At 59.6% G+C, this 17,913-nt stretch overlaps 1 protein-coding gene across 1 annotated transcript in view; it reads left to right on the top strand.

Annotated features, from left to right (window-relative positions):
- The window catches only part of MYO5B (myosin VB), a 202,941-nt gene that overhangs the window by 172,853 nt on the left and 12,175 nt on the right, over positions 1-17,913 (top strand). The window contains exons 28-33 of the mRNA XM_059707260.1: positions 472-711; positions 2,147-2,247; positions 10,044-10,242; positions 13,250-13,343; positions 14,289-14,432; positions 17,024-17,175. Coding sequence (XP_059563243.1) covers positions 472-711; positions 2,147-2,247; positions 10,044-10,242; positions 13,250-13,343; positions 14,289-14,432; positions 17,024-17,175 — 930 coding nt within the window. The remainder of the gene's footprint in view (positions 1-471; positions 712-2,146; positions 2,248-10,043; positions 10,243-13,249; positions 13,344-14,288; positions 14,433-17,023; positions 17,176-17,913) is intronic.

Raw genomic sequence — 17,913 nt, 5'->3', positions numbered from 1 at the left:
TTTGAACAAACCATCAGGATTTTCAGGAAGAGATGTGAGGCAGGGATCCCGCTGGGTCCAGTGCTGGCCCGGGAGAGGTGGGGAGGTGGAGGGGGGGAGGTGGAGGGGGGGAGGCCAGAGGCCCAGGGCACAGGGGCCTGCGTTCCTGCTGTGATGGGGGAGTGGGCCCCCTGCAGGGGGGCGTGTGCAGAAAGGGGCATCAGAGCTGCCCCACTCCCATTCCCATTCCCGAGCCTCGTCATTGGGAACGTACCCATCTCCCAGGGTCGGTTAGTGTGATGGGACCACACATAACTCTGGGAACCGTTGTGTTGCCCAGAACAGCCCCGGATCACGCCCTGATCCTGACCGAGTTGCTCTCAGTTCCCCGGGAGGATGGGCAGGTTGGGTGAGGAAGGCGGAGGGGGACCCGCGTGGGGAGAGCGCTGTGGGCTCAGGAGTGACGGAGCCTGTCGCTCGGCTGTCTTCCAGAGGCAGGAGCTGGAGTCAGAAAACAAGAAGCTGAAGAATGACCTGAACGAGCTGAGGAAGGCCGTGGCCGACCAGGCCACCCAGAACAACGCCGCCCCCGGCTCCCCCGACGGCTACGGCCTCCTGCTGAACCAGCTCCGACTGGCCAACGAGGAACTCGAGGTGCGCAAGGAGGAGGTGCTCATCCTGAGGACCCAGATCGTCAGCGCCGACCAGCGCCGCCTGGCGGGCAAGAGCGCGGTAACAGCAGGGCGGCCTCGGTGGGTGGGTGTGTTGGGACAGGTTTCTAGAATCCTCAAAACTTTTCTCAATACAAGCATGTTCAGAAGGAACTAGGGCCCCAGCTGAGCGTCTCCCCCCCCCCCCTCGCCTGGTGTTTCACCTCGTGCTTTGCCCCTTGCTCTTAAATTTTGAGGTGAAAGTCTTTGCTCTTTCTTGGTCCTCTCAGGGAGACAAGTCCAACTCAGCATTTGTTCCCCATGTTTTCAGCGTCTGGGACAGTGTGGAGCCGAGGGAGGGGCGGAGGCCACCGGGTCAGGCTGGTGGCTTCGGAGCCGGGAGGATGGGGTGGGGTAGGGTGGCAGGAATGAGCGTGGAGGATTCCAAGCAGATAGATCTGGGTCTCGTCCTCTGGACCTGGAGTGCTTTCTCCTCCAGGGACACTGTCCTCGCATCGTACCCCACACCCCCACCCTGTGCCTTCCACAGCCAGGCCTCGCCATTCTTCCAGCGGGACCTAAAGTCATGTCCCTGCCCGGCCAACTGCTGGGACCTGAGGTGGTCCTGGGCCTGGGCCTGTGCCACTTCCCAAAGATTCGCTTTATCCTCTGGGTAGAAAGTCATTCCTTTTTTTTTTCCAATTACAGTTGACATTCAGTGTTATTTTGCATTAGTTTCGGGTGTACAGCATGGTGGTTAGAAAATTATATAACTTATGAAGTGATCCCGATAATTCTAGGACTCACCTGGCACCACAGGCATCACGTTACCGTTGACTGTGTTCCCTGTGTGGCACTTCACATCCCCGCGACGGCTCTCTCGCCGCCAACTTGTATTTCTTCGTCCCACACCTTTTCCACCCAGCCCCCCACCACGCTCCTAGCTGGCCACCCTCGGTTTGCTCTCTGCGTCTCTGAGTCTGTTTCTGTTTAGTTTGTTTATTTCAACAGAGACGTCATTCTTTTCCCTTCAGGAGGGAGAGAAGAAAGGCAGGTGAACCTCAGTGCTAACGCTAGTCAAGATTTAGTCATTTACATGATCTTGGGCGACGACACGAAATGAGACGAAGAGAAAAAGGAGCACAGGGGATGTTTCCTTTGCTCGTTTGATTCCACAAATACATGAAATTATATGGAATTTCTCTTTCTCTGTCTGACTTGCTTCACTCAGCCCAGCACCCTCTTGGTCCATCCACATTGTCACAAATTGTCAGGCTTCATTCTTGTTCGTGGCCAGCATGCCACCGCGTACAGACACCACGTGTCCTTTGTCCACTCGTCCACTGGCGGGCACGTGGCCGCTTCCAGGTCGTGGCTGTGGTCAGTGACGCTGCAGGGAACAGAGGCTGCATGTCTTCTTGGATTAGCGTATTGAATTTCTCCGGGGATATGAAGTCATTTCGTGACAGCTATTTGTATAACCGGAGTTATTTCTTTATTTCACCCGGGACCTCTAGGAGCCGAACATTAATGCCAGGACCAGTTGGCCCAACAGTGAAAAGCACGTGGATCAGGAAGACGCCATCGAGGCCTATCACGGGGTCTGCCAGACGAACAGGTAGGTCCCGCCTCGCGGTCTGTACCTGGAGCCGTCACTGGCCAAGGGGTCCTGCCCAACCTCATCTCCTCGTGCACTGACTGTGCGCTCCTCATGCACTGACTGCACGCTCCTGACTGTGCGCCCCTCAGGGTGTCTCCTCTGTTCTGGGAGATGAGTGAGGAGGAGCAGGCAGTGAGCCATCACCCTAGGAAGCCTGCTGTTCTTCGGCGGGACTCCCGTGGCACCTGGAGCGGCAGGAGCCAGGTCCCTGCAAGCACTGGGGAAGGGAGCTTCCCTGGGGGCTGAGGAGAGGGAAAGAGCGGCTTTTCTCACTGAGAGGGAAGTTGCACACGTGGTCCACTAAGCAGGAGGCGGGGCCTGCCCAGCTCTTGGCTGCAATGCCACCCCTAGGACCCACGCCAGGCACTCCAGAGGTTGGGCCGGAGAACTTGGCCGCTACCCTGTCGGCTAGAATGAGACTGCCCTGGGTTTTAGTTACCAACCACCTCCCGGCCCTCCTCAAGGATGAGCTACCAGGCAGAGTGACTGCCGGCAGGAGCAGCAGGGCCCGGGCTGTGGCGGACGCTGGGGAATGTGCACTCCCCCGCCCAGTCGCTTACTGCGCAGTAACTGCTTCCTGGCCGCTCGGTGCCTCCTTGTCCTCCCCTGGGAATTGGGGGCAATCAGAGCCGCATGCTTCCGATGGTGATTGAGATTCGGCGAGTTAGAAGCAGTCGCTGCACGTGGTGAGCGTGTGGTCATCCCCGTTATCACCACCTGTGCCTCTGTGCCTCTGTGGCACTGGCGGCTGGCCTTTGCCCGGGCTGCCTGTATCTCCCAACCTCAATGTACAGAATGCGGAGCAACCCCTAAGCATTTGTTCGGGATTGCTGAGAACAGCACGCACTTCCAGGAAATGCCAGCAGGTGGCGGTCGAGAGCAACGTGCAGCCTGCAGGCATGGCACAGGATCGCCGACTCCTCTGTGGTCTGATTTCCACAGCTTTTCATCGCACCCTTTTCTGCAGAGGGGAAACTGAGGCCCGGGAGGGTTGAGCGGCCTGCAGCCGCGTTAAGGTAGCATCCAGGAGGCCTGACTTCCAGGCTGGCCTGCCTCCAGCCCACTGTGTAGGTAACTGGAAGGACCCCAGGAGGAAACTAAATTTATTTCAATAGAGATGCAATTCTTTTCCCTTCAGGAGGGAGAGAAGAAAAGGCAGGTGAACCTCACAGTGCTAACGCTAGTCAAGATTTAGTCATTTTACATGATCTTGGGCAACGACACGAAATGAGACGAAGAGAAAAAAGAGCACAGGGGGTGCTTAAAATGTAAGGGAGAGCCAAGCGGGCATGGCTGGCCCTGACTAGCACGTGTGCGCATCTTTCTGATCGCGGGAACCATCACCGTTATCAGCTCCCTTTTTCTTCACCCAGTGGCTGTCAAAGATAGGTTTCTAGGAGCTGCTTAATGCCCTGGACTTGCCTTCCCTTGCAGCAGTAATGATGGTGATTACATAAAAATAGCTTTTCTGATATCTTAAAATCACCGCATTCGCAGCAAGCCCAGGGAGCGATAGGGAACCAAGAGCCAGCCTGAGAAACTGACAAGCACAGAAAGGGGCCGCTGGCCCTGGGGTGACCCCGAAGGTTTGCCTGTCTTCAGTTGGGGGATCCCAGCAGGGAGGGGGCCTGCCAGGCTGGGCAGGAGGACTCGGACTGACCCCTGGAGGCCAGCTGGCGAGGACATCTCGTCACCATGGGGGCTGCCCTTGAGCACACAGAATCACTTTTCCTCTCCTACTGTTTTCCTGTAATGGGGGGTGTTCTGGTTTAAACCTAAATTGTATCGTGTGGGGGTGATGGGGAAGATGGGTTGGGAAAAGCTTAAACATACAGTGGGTTCTGATTATATTTCTAGAGGGATTCGAAATGCCCCCGTACCCAACCACAGCCTCTCTAAAGGGCCCATGGTCCCCCAGTTCAAAACCTTTTTCACCTGGTAACTTTCACAGTGTGTCTGTGGTCTCGTTGGGAATGGGCTTAGCACAGGGGCGTATAGCCATGAGTATTTGTTGATTGATTGACATCACTTAACATTTAGCAGATTCCTAGGAGCTGAGTTGTCTGGGGTCTTCCTTCTCCTGCCACCAGGTGGCGCTCCCTCCTCAGCCTTTGCCCCTAATGGTGTGTGGGAGGGGGAGGGGGAGGGAGACTCTCCTGGAGGATTTGGTTCTCTCTCATCTGGGAACGAAGGGTGGACGCCAGTCGGTCCACTGGTTTTTCATTTCCCCGGGCGCCTGACTTCCTGAGCACCGCGGGGTGACGGGGCTGCACCGGGGCGGCAGGGTTCTCTACTCATCTCTGTGCACAACACCTGGCACGTTACAGAAGGAGGAACTCTGTCTCCCGCTGAGGCTGGTGGCGGGGAGATTAGTGCCGGCTTCTCCCTGGGTAGCCCGGCCACACACCTGCCCCTCCCTGGAGAGCGTTAGGGCTGGAGCGGCTGCTGTCCTGGGAACGTCAGGGTTGCGAGGACGCTGTAAGAGGCCACACGGCCTAGCGTGCAGCAGGGAAGGTGCTTTAGACCAGGGACCGGACACCACCTGGTCTAGTTCAGTGTCAGGCAAGTCATCTCCATCCTGCTGTGCCCACGTGTGTGCGACAGGGCTGGCGTGTGGGAGTGAGGGCGCCCTGGGTCCATCCCTTCAGCCCCGCCCGAGAGTGCCTGCCGCTGAGCTGGCTTCCCTCGCGGTGGGTCGCAGCGCTGCAGCGGGCTACTCAGAGGCCCTGCCTCCTGAAGTGGAAGCGGCAGTACCTGCGCAGGGAGCGGTGCTGAGCTGTCAGCTCCTCTTCCGTGGCCCAGGTCACTGCTGGGTTTGCAGGGATCAAGGGGACACACGGGCAGCTGGCACAGGAGGGGCCAGCAGAAAGCCTCAAGCCAAGGCAGTGTCTGGGGGCCAGTGAGGGCTCTGGACATCTGTGGGCAGGAGCCCTGGGTAGGAGGGGAGCCCAGGATAAGCCTGTTGGCAGCCCTCCCCCAGGCCCGACCAGAGAGAGAACAAGCTGACAGCGAGCAGCAGGACCGGGACAGAGGCCTCAAGTAGCCCTAGAGCTGTGCTCGTCGCACCTCCCTCCTCCTGCCAGGCAGGCTCCTCCGAGGGCCTGGTGCTGGCGTGAGCAGCCTGAGAGCCCTGCAGGGCGGGCCCTTCCTCGGAAGGCTGACCCATGGGAGAGGGAATGGTAGCTACACCCCCTGGATGGTGCACACAGCCTGACGGGCCGCACAGAGGCTGACCACGGCCAAGACCCTCCTGGGGACGGCTGCTTTTCCCCGGGAGCTGCCGGGGTCCAGCCCCAGCAGGTCCAGGGGTCCCCAAAGGCGTAGACGGAGTCGGCGAGGAAGGAATGACACGGAGACAGGGTTCAGTTGATCAGCAGCCTAGCCAGGATCTCTAGCCCGGATCTCCAGAGAGGTTCTGCTTCGGATCTCCAGCGAGGTTCTGTAGCCATGTTCCCTCGCTAGGTTCTCCAGCCAGGTTCTGTCCAGGCTCTCCAGTCAGGTTCAGTGTCCAGGTTCCAGTCAGGTTCTCCTGCCAATCTCTGTAGTCAGGTTCAGTCCAGGATCCCTTGCCATGTTCTCCCGCTAGGCTCTGTCTCTAGGCTCCGAGGCCAGTCCCTCTCCAGGATCCTCCGGCATGCTCTCGCCAGCGAAGTTCTTCTGTCTCTAGGCTCCGTGTAGGTTCTGTCTTCTTGATTCTGTTCTAAGTTCTGAGAGTTTCTGTCTTGTTACAACTGTATTTATACCAGTTGATTCAATCCTATCAATCTCTATTACAAAGGTTAGGGCGTTTCTTATCTCCATTCCAGGGAGAAAAGATTATGTAGTTTAAGCATGATTGTTCGTAGTTAAAGGGATTAATTACCCGCCTGGCACTTAGTTGAGGGGTTTTATTCCCTCCCTAACTTCAGGGGAAATCCCTACCTGGGGATTCAACCTTTCTCGGAGAGGTGACTTTGGTTAAAACACAGCGCCAAGAAGGTGAGCAAACATATTAAGAACCATATGCCATATATGCCAGGTCCCTTGAAACAGCAAGGATGGACCGGCTCCCGACAGGGAGTGAGGAAGGGCTGGCTGGTCCTTACACAGGCAGCGTGGCTGCAGCTCCTGCCAGGAAAGTTGGGCTCCAACCAGCAGGAGGTTCCCCTGGAGCAGAGGCCCTAGGAACAGGGGGCGAAGGGGCAGAATCCTGAGGGGTTTGCCCGCAACCCCCACCCAGCCCGCTGGCCTCTGAGCCACCCAGCCCGCTGGCCTATGGCCGTCTCCCGCGTGCCAGGCTGTCCGCAGTGGAGAGGGACATGGTGGAGGTGCATGTGACATGTGCCTGACCTCCAGGCGCTGCCTGCTGGCATCTGGAGAGGGCACAAGACTTTGCAAGTGGAGTAAACAGGACTAACACCCCCCAGTCCCATGGTCCAGGGGGGAAGGATCAGTTCTCATCACAAGTCTTCATTAGCTGCTGCTTTTTGCAAGACTGCAGCGAGGGCTGGGGTTGAGATGCGTTCATTGTTTTGCCCGTAGGTAGTGAGAGGAAATGCCATTGGAAAGCAGGCGAGCATGCAGTCTGCTTGCTTCCCCTGGCCCGCCGCGTGCCCGCAGGTCCAGGGCGCTGGGGCCTCCCCTCCCTGTTTGCATCCCCGGGTCCTCCCTTTCTGCTCCTGAAGACTCCCTCTGAAAGGGCAGAGGACACTGAGTGAGAACGTGTAAGGCCCGCCCAGCCGAGCCCCTGCTGGTCACAGAACTACCCCCACCGGTGCCCTGCGGCTCGCTCCTCGGCCACGGGTTTTCCCTTCTGTGCGGATAGCGAGTCCCACAGGAGACTTGGGGGAGAGGTGGCCCTCTGCGGGCGCCCACGCGCTGCGGACAGCAGGGGAAGGACCGGAGCCCCAACTTGGTGAGCCTCCCCCTTCTGGTTCCCAGCCCTCGGCCGGACTCGCCTCGCTTTGCTGGGCTCTCTGCCTGTCTCTTTCCTCTGCACTGGACGCCCTGTGTCTCTGTGTCCTTTATTTCTAGCAAGGCTGAGGACTGGGGCTACTTGAATGAAGACGGAGAACTCGGCTTGGCCTACCAAGGCCTAAAGCAAGTCGCCAGGTGGAATCCATGCCTTTCTCCTGTGTCTGCTCGTCTGTCCTGCCTGCTGTGTCTGCGCTTGTGTGCCAGCTGGACTGGGTGCAGGGGGCGGGGCCCGGTTCACGGGGCGGGAGCGGCCCCTGTCCAGGCTGTCCAGGCTGCCTGGATGAGGTGGGGAAGCTGCCTGTTAGCACCTGATGGCTCAAACCCCCTCTCCCCCCCCCCCCCCGCTCCCCCGCGCCCCCCCCCCCCCAACACACGGCTCTGTGTCTGAAGGAGCAGCCTGGGGAACGTCACAGGCACACGGCTACCTTTAGAGCAGTGGTTCTCAACCTTCTGGCCCTTTAAATACAGTTCCTCATGTTGTGACCCAACCATAACATTATTTTCGTTGCTACTTCATAACTGTCATGTTGCCAAGGTGATGAGTCATCATGTAAATATCTGATATGCAGGATGGTCTTAGGCGACCCTGTGAAAGGGTCATTCGACCGCCAAAGGGGTCGCAACCCACAGGTTGAGAACCGCTGCTTTAGAACAAGGCAGAGAAGGGAATTTAATTCGTGGCACAGGACCTGACCGCAGGACTGGCTGCGAGCACCGGCCGGACGGAATGTGCTGTTGGCTGTGCTCCGGGCACAGGGCTCCCGGGAGCCTGCGTCCCTCCCACACGCCTGCTGGCCGCTGTGCCCGTGACTGCCCGGAGCTGGCAACAGCTGGCAAGCCCTGGGCCACGCATGCTGCATGTGTCACGTCTGACCCTCACCGCACGTGTGTGGGGTGAGGACACCGAAGCGTGCAGTGTTTAGGGAGCTTGCAGCTTAAGCAGAAGGCCCAGAATTTGACCCTCATTTCACTTGATCCCGAAGTCTGAATCCATAACCACGGCCTGCAGCGTGGTGAGCAGGTTCGCGAGGGGGTCAGACGTGGACGGTGACAGCACGAGGGCCACGTCACACGCTTGCTGCCAGCACGCGGCTCGTGGGGCCCAGGCAGAGCTCTGCACCGGAGTCTCACAGGTGGGCGAGGCCTGCAGGCTCCTTCCGCAGAGGAAGCGGAGGCTCCGTGCGGTGGGCGCTCAGAACGGGAGCCGGGAGCCGGGCGCATGCACCTTCCTCAGAGGTCTGCCTGGAGGACACGGTGGAGGCCCCATTACAGCCGGGGTGGGAACGCCGGCCCGCGGGCCATATAAGGCCCATGAAATCATTTGGCCACGGCAGTAGGGGTGAGGTAATTCAAGGTTTGCCCAGATGTGGCAGGCTGCTTTTTAAGCTGATAATTCTGTATGCCCGCGAATGATGCTATAAATACCCAAATGGCCCTGGGCGGACAGAGGGCCAGGAGGAACCCCCTGGTTTCACATGGAGGCCCCCCCCCAATAAAACAAACCTCTTGATGGGTCAGGGATCTGACCATTATAATAATAGAAACAGCTAATACAGGGGTGGGCAAACCAGGGTTACAGTGTTTGTATAGAAAGTAATACAGTAATTAATGAATAATAGTAGAGAATAAACTCTGCACTTACGACGTGCCTGCCATGCGCAGGACACTCGCCCTGTGTCACCCCACGACTTGTGATGACCCAGCGAAGCCGGCTCTATTCTACCGCGAGGAAGTGGAGCCAGAGGCTGCCTTGCTCACAGGTGGTGGGTCACGTCTGAACCCAGAGTCAGGAGACACACTCTCCCAAGAGCCAGCGACCTGGGCGCTCTTCTCCCGAAAAGAGAGGCTGGTGTTGCTCTCAGGCAGGCGTGGGGAGCCTTTCCCTGCCCTGGGCCAGCTGTGCCCGGCTCTGGACACAGTCTTTATCTGCATCCCAGGAAGACGGGGTGAGCCTTCCATGGGGGGATCATGGCAGGAAGCTTTCACCCAGAGCCTCCTACCTCCCTTCACGTAGCGTTGACGGGGCCAGGAAGCGTGTGCAGGCGGTCAGTCCACGCACAGGGCACCGTCGCCGTGTTGGTGTTTAACTCCCTGCGTGGGGGCTGCTTGGGGACCTTCACTAAGCGCTTCCTCGGTTGCGATGGAAGAAGGTGCCCTCCCACCTTTGCCCCTGGCCCTGGGCCTTTTGGACTCAGACACACACCTCCCCCAGGTCACCTGCAAAGGCTCTGTTCCTGTTTGACTTGGGGGGTGTTTATGAGCGGCTGGAGGTAAAGTGGGCGAAGCAGTGGTGAAGATAAAAGGGAAAGGGGCTAAGGATCTGCCTTCCTGCAGCCAGCAGGGAATCTGCTATAGGGAGAAAGTGCAAATGGTTCGTTCACTCTGCCAGAGTCGTCTTAGGGAGAGTCTCGTGAGCTTTGGGGCAAATGTGGGTGCTTTTGTTTGGAAGATGCTGTACAGAATGCGTTTCTGCTGGTGACATTTTGACGTGGAGACAATCTCTCATCCCCAAGCCAACCAGACTGTGCTCAAGTGACGAACAAGGGCATGGGCTGCGTGGCTCAGCTGGTTGAGCATCCATCATCCTGTGCACCGAAGGGTTGTGGGTTCGAGTCCTCCAAGAGGAAGGGCTGGCCTGCTGGCCCCGTGAGCTGCACAGACCTTCCCCTGAGCGTCCGCCCGCTGGGCTCGTGCACTTGCTGCTGGTGCTTGGCTGCTCCCCTTGCATGTCCGCCCGGGGCCCTCACTCGGGGGCACTGACCCAGCCCCACGTCACCTCGCCCCTCTCCCGGGTGCAGGTTGCTGGAGGCCCAGCTGCAGGCCCAGAGCCGTGCCCATGAGGAGGAGGTGGAGTGCCTCAAGGCCCAGGTGGAGGCCCTGAAGGAGGAGATGGACAGGCAGCAGCAGACCTTCTCCCAGACGCTGCTGCTGTCCCCGGAGGCCCAGGTGGAATTTGGCGTCCAGCAGGAGATGTCCCGGCTGACCAACGAGAACCTGGTGAGTAGCCGTGCCCAGCAGATCCCAGCTCTGGGCGGTCATGTTCTAGGACAGTGGTCGGCAAACTGCGGCTCAGCAAACCGCGGCTCGCAAGCCACATGCGGCTCTTTGGCCCCTTGAGTGTGGCTCTTCCACAAAATACCGACTTCGGCGCATGGGCCACGAAGTTTCAATCGCACTGTACGTGCGCGCCTGCACATGGTATTTTGTGGAAGAGCCACACTCAAGGGGCCAAAGAGCCGCATGTGGCTTGTGAGCTGCGGTTTGCCGACCACGGTTCTAGGAGACGGTGGGATCAGGGATGGCCTTCAGCTAAACGGACACGGTGCATGTCCTTGGCCCAGTAGCAGGAACAGAGGATCTAGAAGCCTCCAGCCAGCAAGGGTTGTGGGGATATCTCGGTCATTACTACCGTGTCACCAACCGCCCAAAGCGTGGCAGTTAGGGCAGCACGTGTGTTGCGGTCAGGAATTCTGGCTGGGCGCAGTGGCATGGTTTGTCTCGGCTGCCCTGGCGGTGGCTGGGCTGGAGGACCTGAGACAGCCCATCCTGGGCCTGGGTGTGGTGCCGGCTGCTCCCCTCCATGGGGTCTCTCACTCCACTCTCTCTCACTTCTGGTCTGCCCTGGGCTGCTTTGCGTGGCAGCTGACTTCCAGGAGGATGAACACAGCAGCAGGGGGCCTCTTAGGACCCAGTCCCCGAGATGCCCCCCGTCCCCCGTCGCTTCTGCCACTTTCACTGATCAAAATAAGCTATGCCGGATAGGGGGGGGGGGTGAGTATGTGTGTGTGTGGGTATGGGTGTGTGTGTGTGAGAGTGAGTGTATGTATGGGGGCGAGTGTGAGTATATGTGTATGGGGGGTATGGGTGTGTAAGTATATGGGGGTGTGGGTGTGGGTATAGGGTGGGGGAGTATGGGGGTATGGGTGTGTGAGTATATGGGGTGTGGGTATGGGGGTATGGGGGAATATGGGGGTGTGGGGGTGAGTGTGGTGGGGGAGTGTGAGTATATGTGTATGGGTGTGTGAGTATATATGTGTGTGAGTATGTGGGGGGGGCAGACCCCTCTTGCTAGCAGAAGTCATGGGAGGAACTGCTGGTGGCCCTTCTTGCTGACAGCCACCAAAGGAGCCTGGCAGCTGCCAGAGAAAGGAAAGGCAGTCTGTCCTCAGAGAGCTTGCAGATTACTCGGGGAAATAAGACACATAGAAAAAGAAGGGAGAGATCATGTTTCTGAAAACATGATTCTACACGGGATCATTAACAGAAAAAGACCAACCAGTAGAGGAGGCTGGAGCTGAGGCAGGAGGCACGGAGGGGTGTCAGCCATGTAGCTGGTGGAGAAGAGGAGGGAGGCTGTGGACACAGGCTGGGCAGGCGCGAGGGGTGGGGAGGGGAGGGGTGGCACAGGAAGGCCAGCAGCCTGTGGGGCAGCAGCAGGAAGTGCCCAAACCGGCCCTGCAGGCTCACCTCCAGCAGAGCTGCCGGTCGGCCCATGCCCTTTCCCCTGTACAGCCAGGTGGCCCATGGTGGGTGGCCAGTGGCCAGGTCACTGAGTCCCAGGGGTGCAGTGGGCCCTGGACCACAGGTCCCTGAATAGGATCATAGACAAATGAACTGCCTCCCCCCCCCCCCCGTTTGTCTCCCTCTCCCATCTGCGTGTCACTACCTGCCTCGCACAGGTGTGTACAGAGGTAGCTGTATGGGAAGGAATATATGCACTAGGTTGTCGGACTGGCTTCTCCAGGTGGAGGAGGCAGTGTGGGCAGTGCCTTGGCCGGCCCATCCCTGGCGCCATACGGACAAGTGGTGTGGACGCCTGTGCTCCGTGGAGGAACCGTGCTGCTCAGGAGGCAGCACTAGGGGCCCCTCTAGGCCCCGCCCTGGGCCCTGGGGCCGAAGCAGGAGGAGCCTGAGAGGCCGCGCCCTTAAGCCGAGCACCGAGCTCCAGGGCAGGGTTCCCGGCTGAGCAAACATAGTGTTTCCCTGGTGCCAGCGACGCGCAGTGGAGGGCGCGGCTGTGCCTGGGACCACACCCGGGTCCTGCGGAGCCACCGCAGGGCCACACTGACAGGCCTCGGGAGGGAGGAGGGTGTCTCTTCTGGTGGCAACTGGCAAAGCTGAGAGGGGTCCAGGCGTGCTCACGGTTCCAGGATGCCGGTGGCTCACACTCTTCCCTAAGCCTCATCCTGGCCCCGAGGACTGTGGGCCTCAGTCGCTCCCCAAGTTTACCACCCACTGGGCCAGCACTTGTTCCCTTCCATTTGCCCCAAATGTGCTGTGGACAAGCTTTTTAAGGTTTTTTATGAAGATAAATAGTTGACGTCCTCGAGGTCTGTGGCTCGCCAGGCCGCGCACTGCGGTGGAGCATCGGCCTCAGAAACATGCCACCAGCTGTGTCTGGGGCTCCGGGGGGCATGTTTGCTTCGGTCTCCCATGCACTCCTGGGCACAGAGGCGTGGTGGTGATGGGGCTCCCTGCCTCCCCGGCCAGAGGACTTCGCCCCGTGCAATAGGGGTGACGCTAATGCTGCTCCCTGCCCCAGTGGGCTGCCGCTGCCAGGGCCATGGCTGCTAGGGACTGGCAGCCACAGGGGGCAGGGGCCGGGGTCCCGTTCACTCTGGGCCCCAGGTAATTCACCAGCCTGGTGGCTCTTCCAGCTGAGTGCCTCCCCCACCGTCACACTGTCCACCCTTCCCAGGGTGCTGCCCGCACAGCTGGGGACCCCCAGGCTGAGTATCTCTGGGGGGTTGGCACGGCAACCGGAGACGCTGGGCCTAGGTAACCAGGGGGTTCAGCAGGGCACCAGGCAGCCAGAGCTGAAGCAGGAGTTGGTCCATCTGGATTGTGAGAATGAACTCTGACCTCCCTCCCGCTTCCTGGGTCCAGACCAGGGGGAAGTGAGCCTGGAGGGCGGGCCTCCTGACCAGGCACAGAGCCCCGTCCCGTCCCGGGCGGCTCCTCACTCACACTGCCCTCTGTTCTCCCTCTGCACCTTCTGCTTTAGGACCTGAAAGAACTGGTAGAAAAGCTGGAAAAGAATGAGAAGAAACTCAAGAAACAACTGAAGATTCACATGAAGAGAGTCCAGGACCTAGAAGGTAGGTGCATGTGAGTGTGGGTTTTGTGGGGCACAGATGTGCTCGCACGCCCCTCCCCTGCCGCTCCGTCCACATCACCTGCTCCTGGTGCCTGTGCGGGCCCAGCCACGGAACCGCATCGTTCAGACCCGCGAGCTGCGCCTGACCCCGCCCACCAGAATCTGGGCTAAGGACACGGACACGGCAGGTGTTCGGCGCTTACTCTGAGCTCCGAGGGCTGGAGCGCGGGACGGACAGACAGTGGCCTGTGGCCCTGCCCTCCACGGGCTTGAAGCTGGAGGCACGACCTGGTGTGGAAGGAGCCACATAATGCAAAGTCCCCACCCAGGGCCTCGCGCCTGCCGTGCTAGTCAGCAAGGAGAGGGCAGGTCTGACCCAGCTGCTGCCCACAGAGGTCACGCAGGTTTCAGTTGCTCTTTTAGAAGCATCCAGAACGTTCTCTTCCTCTGACTCTCTACTGCAACTCTAACGGTATCGCTCCCCAACCGCTTGGCACATGCCACCTCGCGTGGAACCCTCCTGATCACCTCAGCACCTGGATGCTCCCCTCCTTCCATCCTCATCAGGAGCTGCCTCCCAGGGCGGGCTGAGCCCTCACTGTCCCGCCCCGTGGGCCTAGGGGCACAGCTCCCGTCACAGGTGTTCAGTCACCCGCTCTGCCCGCCTGCTGCCCCCGGCGAGGCTCTAAGAGGGCAGGGCTGTCTGTCCTGCTCAGCCTCCGGCCAGCTCCCTCCATTTCTGCCCCCTCCCCCCTCTCCGTCTGTGGGTTCCTGCTTCCTACTCCTTGAGCTTTCATTCTCTGGGTCACTCGGGTGGCGGTGGCAGCTGCTGCTTTCTGATAAGTAATGTGCTCCTCTCTGTCGCCGCTCCATCTTGAACCCGGGACTCCTCGGGTGCCCTGTCCACCCTCCTGACCCCCGTGACCAGCTGTCTCCTCCCACTCAGCTGCCCAGACGCTAGCCCAGAATGGGAAGAGGCACCAGGAGCTGAGCAGGCAGGTCGCTGTCCAGCGGAAGGAGAAGGACTTCCAGGGCATGCTGGAGTACCACCGGGAGGACGAGGCCCTCCTCATCCGGAACCTGGTGACAGGTGGGGACCCGTGGCACCCACCATCCTCTCCCGTCACCCTCCACCTCCTCAGCCCCCGTCCTCCAATCCCCTGCACAACCCCTGCCCCCTCTCTGCTCCCCCTCGCATCCCTGGCCTCCAGCTGCTGCGTGGCTGGGGAGTTCCTGGGGGGTGCGGCTGTGGCTTGTGTGGGGGCTGCCCTCTGGGGGCTGGGGCTAAGATGCCCTGGGCCTGGTCTGTCAACTGTATGGTTCCCTCTCCTCTCATCATGTTCCCCATCTAACTGGCACCCAGCCCAGTGCAGCAGCCGCCTGCAGAGCCAGAGGGAGCATCTTATAGAGAGGAAGGGAGAGGGATAGAGAGTTAGGAACATCAATGAGCGAGAAACATCCATCAGCTGCCTCCTGCACACTCCCCACTGGGGATGTGCCCACAGCCAAGGTACATGCCCTTGACCGGAATCGAACCTGGGACCCTTCAGTCCGCAGGCTGACGCTCTATCCACTGAGCCAAACCGGTTAGGGCCAGAGGGAGCATCTTAGAGGAGAGAGTCCCGGATGAGAAAAGGAGGACGCTGGTGGGCTGGTCCTCTGGGCCCTGAGCCATCAGCTCCATTCTCTGTGGGGCCTCGGTTCTCCCACCTGTAAAATGGGGATGAGGATACTGCCCCCCCACCCCAGCTCGTGAAATATAGCACAGGTGACCGTGCGATGTTAGCGCACAGCCCCTCTGTAATGAGAGTTATCTGAAGAGGTAGCTTTGGAGGGGGCATTTGAAGCCCAAATAAGAGGTAAGCGTTGTTTTAGAGAAATTTTAATTTATCAAGGTCCACTGTGCCCAGGGCTACAGGAGGAAGGGAGCGTGACTTCGGCTCTTTGCCTTGGTCGTAGCAGAGTATTTTGCTCTTTCCATAAAGGATACATTCCCCCCCTGTTGTCCAACAACTCAGTGTGACGTCAGTTCATCTCAAACTTCCTTAAACAGGCTGCATGTTGTTCCAATGCTGCTAAGAATGAACCTTTGATCTCTAGTGACTGAAACTCAAAGGTCACAGCCTGCGAGTAACAGATCCTCACCATCATGGAGACGGTCGCTGCTCAGGTGGCCAAGGCCAGGTCCCCGCCCGCTGAGCTGCCTGAGCGCCGCCCGTCGCCTCCCCCCCACAGATCCCCATGCAGGCGAATGCCACACCATTCCGACCGCCCCTCAGGCCCGGCCTGGGCTGGTTGCCGTGGAGGACCGAGAGGCGGGAGCGACCATGGCCCTGCTCCCGAGATACTCGTGTTCTGCGGGAGACCCAGCGAGCTCTGGGAAACGGGCTGACCTCACCCGCTCTCAGGCAGAGCTCGCCGGACAGGACAGGCGGTGCCATCTCCGCACGCGGCAGGCTCGACGCGAGAAGTTGTGGGTCAGAAGTGTGGGCTTTAAAATACATTCTTCTCAATGAATGTCACTGGCCTTATCATTAAAGCCAGGCCAAGCCCCTGCCATCTCTTGAGCCTGTAACTGCCCAAATGTACCCAGAGCATTAGGCCTATGTTAGCACTGTTTTCTTTTTTTTTATTGTTATTGTTGAAAGTATTACATACGTCCTCTTTCTCCCCCCCATTGACCTCTTCTAGCCCTCCCGCCCCATAGAGTTAGCATTCAGCCCGAAGGGTGGGATGTACTGAGGGGACAGGAGCCCAGGTTCCAGCTGGAGATGCTGGCAGCACATCCCAGCCCGCCCAGGATCTCCCTGGCAGAAGACTTGAGGGTGTTGCCCCTTCCTCCCCATGGCCTACCTGCAGGTGGAGGGGAGGGGCCTCCCTCAGTGTCATTCCAAGCCTGGAGGTACCTGGGGGGGCCCGGGCTGGGCGGAGATCGGGGTGGAAGTAATGAGAGTGGAGGGGGAGGACCACCGTGAGCACAGCTGGGTCTGATACCCAGGCCCCGTTCTCCTGCATCTTTCCTCTGCGCTGGCGCCCATGACAGCAGTGCTGTGGGACCCTCCCCAGCAGGGGAGCCGCTCCAGTCTCTGCTGTCCTCTGCCCTCGGGCCCCTTGGCGAGGACCACGGCCACTGTGTGTGAATCCGGGCGGGAGCCGCTGCTGGCTCTTTTCCTCCTGTGTTGTGAGGACAAGGCATGGAGCCCGTTCAAATGTTATAGACCGAGTGATTAGCACTGTGTGTGTTTGGGTTTTTGTTTTGTTTTTTTAATCCTTACCTGAGAAGTGAGGATATTTTTTCCATTGATTTTCAGAGAGAGGGGAAGGGTCGGGGGAAGGGAGGAGAGAGGGAGAGAGAGAGGAGAAATATTGACTGGTTGCCCTGACCGACCGGGGATCAAACCTGCAACCCGGGTTCGTGCCCTTGACCGGAATCAAACCCATGACCCTTCGGTGCACAGGCCGATGCTCTTACTGCTGAGCCATGCTGGCCAGGGCTGCGAGGGGTTTTAACTAGCTCCCGGAACTGCTGGTGGTCAGGGTGAGGGAAGTCTGGGGCCCTGGGTGCAGCTTCTCCCTGCTCCTCCAGCCCCGTGCGCGGTCCTTCTCAGGTGAGCTGCAGGCAGACATGATTCTCACTCCCCAGGCATCGCTGTAAGTCTAACCCTCGTGTCTGTTGCTCAGAGCTGAAGCCCCAGGCACTGGCGGGCACAGTGCCCTGTCTTCCCGCCTACATCCTCTACATGTGCATCAGGCACGCGGATTACGTCAACGACGACCTCAAGGTGCACTCCCTGCTGACCTCCACCATCAACGGCATTAAGAAAGTCCTCAAGGTACGTGTCCCACACCAGGGGGCGCTGGCGGTGGACTCACACTTCTCCCCGTCTGGGTGCTGCAGCAGGGAGTCCTCCAGGCTCCACTCTGCCGGTAAATGACATGAGGGCGGCAGCAGCTCACGCGTGTCACTGGGGGACCTGGCGGTTCCCAGAGAAGGATGCTCAGGTCGGAGACGGCAGGAGCCCAGGAAGCCGGTGCAGCCCCAGGGGCTCTAAGGAACCCCAGGGCCCAGAGCGTTAGAAGACGTCATCCTCAGCCGCGTGGCTGCCCCGCCCTGAAGTGACGTTCAGGGGACCAACCTGAACACAGACCCTCTCTCTCCCTGACGTTCCCAAGGGGCTGGTGCCCGCTTCCCAGGGGGCGGCACAGGGAGGTGAGGCCTGGCCCCACGGGGGGCCAGCAGGTGGGAGGGGAGGTGCTTTACACCTCCCAGCTGGTCCAGGCCCAGGCGCTGCCCCAAGAGCCCGTCTTCTCCAGTTCTCACCCGAGCTGCCACTTCAGGATGCAAGCCATCCTCGCAGCACCGCGCCCAGACCCATCCTGCCACCCGCTGGGCTGGGCTGCCCCGTTGCCTCCAGAGCGTGCCATAGCCGCCTTCCCTCCCAGCTTCATGCCAGCTTCGTATCAGTAGCTGCACCCCCGCCTCTGCCATGGGTTTCGAAGGCACTTTCATCCACTCCCGGCTCTGAACATATGCAGGCGACTCCCAGATGGTGTCTCCTGCCTTGACCTCT

This window comes from Myotis daubentonii, chromosome 8 (assembly GCF_963259705.1).
Source record: "Myotis daubentonii chromosome 8, mMyoDau2.1, whole genome shotgun sequence".
NCBI classification, from domain to species: domain Eukaryota; kingdom Metazoa; phylum Chordata; class Mammalia; order Chiroptera; family Vespertilionidae; genus Myotis; species Myotis daubentonii.
This window is presented reverse-complemented; position numbering and strand designations above follow the sequence as displayed.